Below are 7260 nucleotides of genomic sequence, written 5' to 3' on the forward strand. Positions count from 1 at the left end.
AGTGAAAAAGTTTAGTCACAGATGAAGGCGCCAAATAGCAATGAAACAATGCCATGCAAATCTAACACTGTAGAAATTCCCAAAGGTACTGAGCAAATTGAGAAGGTAAAAGGAAATCACTCATGGGCTAATATGGTAACAGGGAATAAATTGGCAATGAGAGGGATGAATCTTCAATATATCGCACCAATGATTCAAGATGGGGAGAAAATTGTGAAACTAGATCTTGAGGATGTTGAATAGGAAAATGCATAATGGAGCTCAGCAATAGTGCTGTATGTAATCGGAGATTCACCTACAATAGGAGTAATGAAACGATTCATAAATTCAGTGTGTAAATTCTCAACTAAACCTCAGATCTATTATCATAATGAAGATTATTTTGTGATTAGATTTGCTAATTTGGAAGAAAGGAACCAAGTGTTGTTTATTGGGCCTCAAACTGTCAATAATCGACCCATAGTAATGAAAGCATGGACACCAGAGTTCAATCTGCATGATGAAGTATTGAGAAACATTCCTTTGTGGGTAAGGTTTCCAAATCTTCCACTCAATTGCTCGAGTATGAAGGCATTAAGTAAGGTAGGGAGTGCATTGGGAAATCCAGTGTATACTGATGATTGTACAACTGGTTCAGTCAGAATTTCTCATGCGAGAATGTTAATTGAGATGGACATCACCAAACCCCTGCCTAGAAGAGTGAAGATGCTGGATCTAATGGGCAAAACAATTGAACAAGAGATTAGCTATGATTGGGAACCAACTTATTGCAACAAATGTCTGAAGATAGGGCATAATTACAATGAAAACAGAATTTAACAACCATAGAAGATGGCATACAAAGGGAGAGTAAACAAAGGCAAGCAAGTTTTGCAGAGGACTGACAGAGATGGTTCCAAGGACAATAAGCAGGAGAAGGAGAAAACAAAGAAGCCTGAAACAATAAAACCACCTGAGAATGGGCCAATGCAGATTGCAATTGTTAAGCAACCTGAAGAAGCTGGGTGGATAACAGTCAGTAGTAAATCAGTAGCTAGAATGGCCAAAGCAAAGCAAGTTGAAGAACAAACTCTAGCTGGAAGTAATGGCTTTCAATCTTTAGGAAGTAATCAAGCAATAAATAAACCAGGATCAAGCAGTATGCAGATAAGAAGCTATGGGGTGCAGGAGCTGTATCAGGACACTCAATTTATACCAGTATGAGTGTGGTTACATGGAATGTTAAGAGGTTAAATAAAGCTTATAAGCAAAAGGAGATAAAGGAGTTCATAAAGCAGAATAAAAAGGCAGTGATAGCCTTAGTTGAGCACAGAATAAAGGAACATAAAGTTAGCTGCATAATCAAGAAAATTGCTCCTGGTTGGCAGTGGATATCAAACTTCAGCAACAACAATAAGAGCAGAATTTGGGTAATATCGGATCTAAGGATTTTTGTTTTTGAGCCAACTAAGATAGATGAACAAATCATAGATGGGCTGATCAGAACACATTCAAAGTTGCTAGCATTTGAATTCACGGCAATATATGGTTTGCATACTATAAAAGATAGGTTGAAAATATGGCAGAAGTTGAGAAAGATACACAGTTTGCAACAAGGACCATGGCTAGTAATGGGAGACTTCAATGCAGTCTTAAATAGCCAAGATAGGCAGCATGGTACTATGATACAGGATATGGAAACAAAGGACTTTAGAAAATTCATGAATGACACAGGAATGAATGAACTGCATACTGTGGGAAGGGACTACACATGGACAAACAATCATACATATAGCAGAATAGATAGAGGACTGGTGAACTCTAACTGGATGATGACAATACCTACCTTAAGGATACAAGTCTTAGAACCATCTGTCTCTGATCACTCCCCACTTAAGCTTATGATCTCACAAATACAGAGGAAGAAAACTAGCCCATTTAGATTTTTCAATTGTATTGCTGAGCATCCTCAATTTATGCAAGAAGTTGATCAAGCATGGAACACAACTGGAACAGATGGAAAGATACAGGGAGTGTGGAATAAACTAAGAAGAGTTAAGCAAGCAGTCAAAGGGCTTAACACTCAATACTATAAAGGTGTTGATGACAGAATCAAAGAAACCAGAAGAGAGCTGCAGGAAGTTCAGGAGAAGATGAGTTGCAGAGTGCTGAACACAGAATTAATTGAGGAAGAAAAGGAACTAAAGAGTAAACTAGAGAAATGGATACTGATAGAGGAAAGTATATATAGGCAAAGGTCAAGAGTTCAGTAGTTGAAACTGGGAGACACTAGCTCTGCATACTTCTTTGCTCAAATGAAGAACAGGAACAGTTTGAATGGTATTCATGCTCTCGCAAATGAACTGGGGGTGCAGCTACATATGGAAGAGGACATAGAGGCATAAATACTTGGCTATTATAAACAACTGCTAGGGTCTAGTGCTCCTACAATTCCAGCTATTAATCCAAATGTAATGAAGAGAGGGACAGTGCTAAATAGAGACCAGCAAGTTAAACTGATCCAACCAGTGACCAGACAAGAGATATGGCAAGCTTTAAAAGATATCAACGATCTGAAGGCTCCAGGGTATGATGGACTCAATGCAGTATTTTTCAAAAAGTCATGAAAAATCATAGGTGAGGAGGTAACACAGGTTGTACTGAATTTCTTTGATACAACACAAATGTTTAAGCCTATCAATTGTACCTTAATCACCCTGATCCCTAAAGTTAGAAATCCTACCAGCATCAAAGAATATAGGCCTATTTCATGTTGCTCCACACTATATAAAGTGATCTCTAAAGTTCTGACTAAGAGGTTACAAGGAGTTATGGAGGACTTAATTGATAAGACACAATCTGCCTTTGTACCTGGAAGAGTAATTGTTAATAACATTATTCTAAGTCATGAACTAGTTAAAGGATATGGAAGGAAAGGAGTGTCACCTGGATGCATGATGAAACTGGATATGCAGAAGGCATATGACTCAATTGAATGGCCATTCCTAGAACAGGTCTTGAATGTACTGGCTTTCCCTGAGCAGTTTGTAAAATGGATAGTGACTTGTGTGCAAAGTGTTCCTTATATAATCATGTTGAATGGCTCATCAACTCAGCCTTTTGAAGCTAGGAAAGGGCTTAGGCAAGGGGATCCACTATCCCCATTGCTTTTTTGTACTGGCAATGGAGTATCTCACAAGAAGTCTGAAGACTTTGAATCAGATTCCAGATTTCAACTATCATCCTAAGTGTGCAAAGTTTCAAATATTGCATCTTGGATTTGCAGATGACCTTTTGTTGTTTTGCAGGGGTGACATTGGATCAATTAAGCTGTATACAACTAATTTATGGAGTTTTTAAAAGCTTCAGGATAGGAGATCAACAAAAAGAAAAGCTCTATATTCTTTGGTGGTGTGTCTCATGATATGCAGGAAGACATATTGGAGTTCCTAGGCATTCAAAAAGGAGAACTACTAGTGAGATACTTGGGAGTACCCTTAAGTTCTAAAAGAGTCTCACTAGTTCAATGTCAACCTCTAATTGACAAACTAGTGGGCAAAATTACATCCTAGACATCCAAGTTCCTATCATATGCAGGGAGTATTCAACTCATCAAGAGTGTTCTAATTTCTATCCAGACTTACTCGGCCCAGATTTTCATGCTGCCAAAGAAAATTACAAAACTGATTGAGGCAATCTGTAGAAGCTTCTTATGGACAGGGGACAGTAGTGTTTCAAAGAAAGAATTACTAGCTTGGGAGAAAGTTTGCCAACCTAAATCAGCAGGAGGTTTTAATGTCATGAATATTAGCTTATGGAACAAAGCAGCTATAAGTAAACAATTCTGGAACCTATGTAAAGAGAAGAATAAGCTATGGATATAATAGGTACACAACTATTACATTAAGGATAAAAACACCTGGGAAGTACAACTGAACCAAGCATCGTGGATTATGAGAAATATTGTGAAAGCTAAAGAGAGTTTTGAAGCTGCAGGATACAACTATGAAGATATAAGAAGAATGCATGACTGTTCTATTAAGCAAATATACCATAAATTGTGAGGTGATTTTAGCAAAGTGAGCTGGAGGAGAATGGTATGTAATAATACAGGGTGTCTTAGGTGGATATTCATGCTAACTATGGTGGCAAATGGTAGACTGTACACTAAGGATAGATAGCTAAAATGGGGAATTCAAACTGATCAAGCATGTCTGTTGTGTAAGCAGGCAAATGAGTCTATCCAGCATCTATTCTTTGAGTGCCAATATGCAGCGGAGTTATGGAAGAGGTTGCTTAAATGGAAAGGCATTAGAATAACCATATATGGGTGGTTAGAGGAATTAAAATGGGCAGAAAACTGGACAAGAAGAAGGAATGCACAAACAGAACTATTCAAGATGGTACTAGCAGGATGTGTTTATTATGTTTGACAAGAAAGGAATTGCAGAATTTTCCAAGACAAAGCGAGGAGCTGGGAGATAATTGGCAAGCTGATAGTACAAGAAGTGCATTGTCGAAGCAACAAGAAAGTAGAGAAAGTTCTAAGTAAAATGGATTACTGCCCAATGTAATAGATAGAAGTAAATGAGACTAACAGTAGGAAGGTAAGGGGGAGGAAGTATATGAAGCATAGGAACATATATGTATGGGTTTTCTTATTTGCTTGTAAATATTTTCCATGATATATAAAAGTTTAATTACCAAAAAAAATATTTTAGATTTTCCCCAACCAATTAAAACAATAATTCCAATTGCAGAATCCCAACCCAAACGCCATCTTCTCCTCTTAACCAAATAGTCATGCCAGTACAGTCCTCCATCTTTGGCGTGCCAGCGGCAGAAGCAGATTCGAACTCTTCACAGACTTCTATGCAAGGTAATCCTCCATCTCCTTCTTCTTCTATAATTCCCACTACCCACGTGTCTCATTGTCCATACCCATCTTCTCTGAATCCTTTGAGAACTACCTGTCAACCGTCAATCCCCAATACATCTATAAATTCACCAAATTCTTAATCTAAACCATCAAAAACCTCTCCACCACTTCTAGTGTATCACCGCAGAACACCCCAATCCAATACCATGACACCTCCTCCTACTACCTCAGTTCGAACCGGTAGCCACCAAGCGGCACCACTAGTTGACCCTATAGTTTCCCGCCCCTCCCCACTACATGAAGGATCATGCCCCTCCCTACTAAAGCCACCAAGCGGCACCACTACATGAAACACCCTCCAAATGATCCTTCTAAAACTGCTGTTTCATGTAAGTAGCTTTTCAAGATTAAAAGGAAGGCAAACGGGTATGTTGATCGCTACAAAGCGAGACTAGTTGCCAAAGGATTTACTCAGATACCGAGTGTTGATTTTCACTCAACTTTCAGTCCGGTAGTCAAACTACCACTATCCGAATCATACTTATTGTTGCCCTCCAGTTTCAGTGGCACATTTGTTAGCTCGACGTCAACAATGCATTTCTTTAAGGTGACCTTGAACAGAAGTTTTACATGATGCAGCCTCCGGGTTTTACTTGTGCCAATAACCCGAATCATATATGTAAGTTGCGCAAGGCAATTTATGGCTTAAAGCAAGCACCTCGGGTCTAGTACAATGCACTCAAAGGCCATCTTCTCTACATGGGATTTGTCAAGACTGAATTTGATAACTCACTATTTGTTAGGATCAGCCATGCCAGTTTCATGTTCATTCTAGTATATGTTGATGACATCAGCGTCACCAATAACAATCCTAGCATTGTGAATGAAGTTATAGCTTCTCTTGCCTCTCGCTTCTCAATTAAAGATTTAAAAAAACTTTATTATTTTCTTGGTGTTGAGGTGATTCGAAGTTCTGATGACATTATTCTCTCACAAGCAAATTATGTCAATGAAACTTTAAGAGCAGAGTTGATGTTTGATTGCAAAAGTGCTAAAATATCAATGGGTAACTCCGAGTTACTCAAACTCAATGTTGGGGCTAAACTTACAGATGTAACTCGCTATTGTCGAGTCCTAGGAAGACTTCAATATATGTTCCTTTACAAGGCCGCATATCTCCTATGTGGTTAATAAATTGTCCTTGTTTATGCAATTTCCATCGGACCTACATTGGAAAGCTATGAAACGTGTTCTTAGGTATTTTCGTGGTACAATCCAGTTTGGCCTCCGTGTGTCCCAAAATTTTGATTTTAATCCGCACATGTATTCTGATGCCGACTTGGCTGGAGATCTCATTGACAGATACTCTACATCTGGCTATATTCTGTTTCTTGATCAAAACCCTATCAGTTGGTCTTCAAAATAAAAAACCAGAAAACCGTAGCTCGCTCATCAACTGAAGCTGAATATAGAGCTGTTGTCAACACTCTTGCTGAGCTGTTGTGGTTGAGAAACCTATTGCTTGAGATGAAGCATCCTGTCAGAGCTTCCTGTCAGAGATACTCCTACAATCTACTGTGATAATATTGGTGTCACTTACCTAAGTGGGAATCATGGCCTTTATAGTCGCATGAAGCATGTTGAGGTGAACTTTCATTTTGTGCGCAACCATGTTGAACAAAAGGTGGTTCAAGTTGGTCATGTTCATTCTGCTGACCAACTAGCTGATATGCTCACCAAGACACTTGTCAAACCAGCCTTTGACCAAAATCTGTTCAAGTTAGGCTTAGTGAAAAATCGCCTAACTTGAGAGGGGCGTATTGAAACAACAATTGTTACCGGTTTTTTATCCCTTAGGATTAGTCCTTAGCCTTGATGTTTATCCTTATATTAGATATAGATTTAGAGTTATCCTTTTAGTTCACATTTATTATTTAGTTAGTTAGCTCTTGATAGTGTTTTGATTTGAATAAGTCTCCTAATTCAAGAAGTACTCTTAGAAAGACTTGTATTTAAACTGAGCTTTGCATTCAATATAGATAAATTTTTTCATCATTTCCTTGAGTGTTTATAATAGGAAGGGAAACGAAATCAATAATGATAGAGCAATCCATTGATTGTTAATATGAATATGCTGATTATTGTCTGAACTTCAAAATATGTAGCTTATCTTATTCATTTTAGCATATGATCTCCTATGTGATTAATGAATATCTATTTGTCGTTATAACCTTATCTTACGGAATAATACCTTAATACACGTGTTTCATTTTATGTGATACACTTACTTTTTCATCTGTTCAAAATTGATAATTTAAAATATAAACTTTTTATTTTATTCTTAATAAGATGATTTAAAGTCATACAAATATTTATTACTTGTTATATATCGCCAGTCTCAA

At 37.8% G+C, this 7260-nt stretch overlaps 1 protein-coding gene across 1 annotated transcript; it reads left to right on the forward strand.

The window, feature by feature from the left end:
- Positions 1–465: 465 nt before the first annotated feature.
- LOC138894331 (uncharacterized) lies at positions 466–819 on the forward strand. The gene has a single exon (XM_070179020.1). The coding sequence runs from the start codon at positions 466–468 to the stop codon at positions 817–819; it is 354 nt and encodes a 117-aa protein (XP_070035121.1).
- Positions 820–7260: the final 6441 nt, after the last annotated feature.

The sequence above is a fragment of the Nicotiana tomentosiformis genome, chromosome 6 (assembly GCF_000390325.3).
Source record: "Nicotiana tomentosiformis chromosome 6, ASM39032v3, whole genome shotgun sequence".
In the NCBI taxonomy this organism is placed as follows: domain Eukaryota; kingdom Viridiplantae; phylum Streptophyta; class Magnoliopsida; order Solanales; family Solanaceae; genus Nicotiana; species Nicotiana tomentosiformis.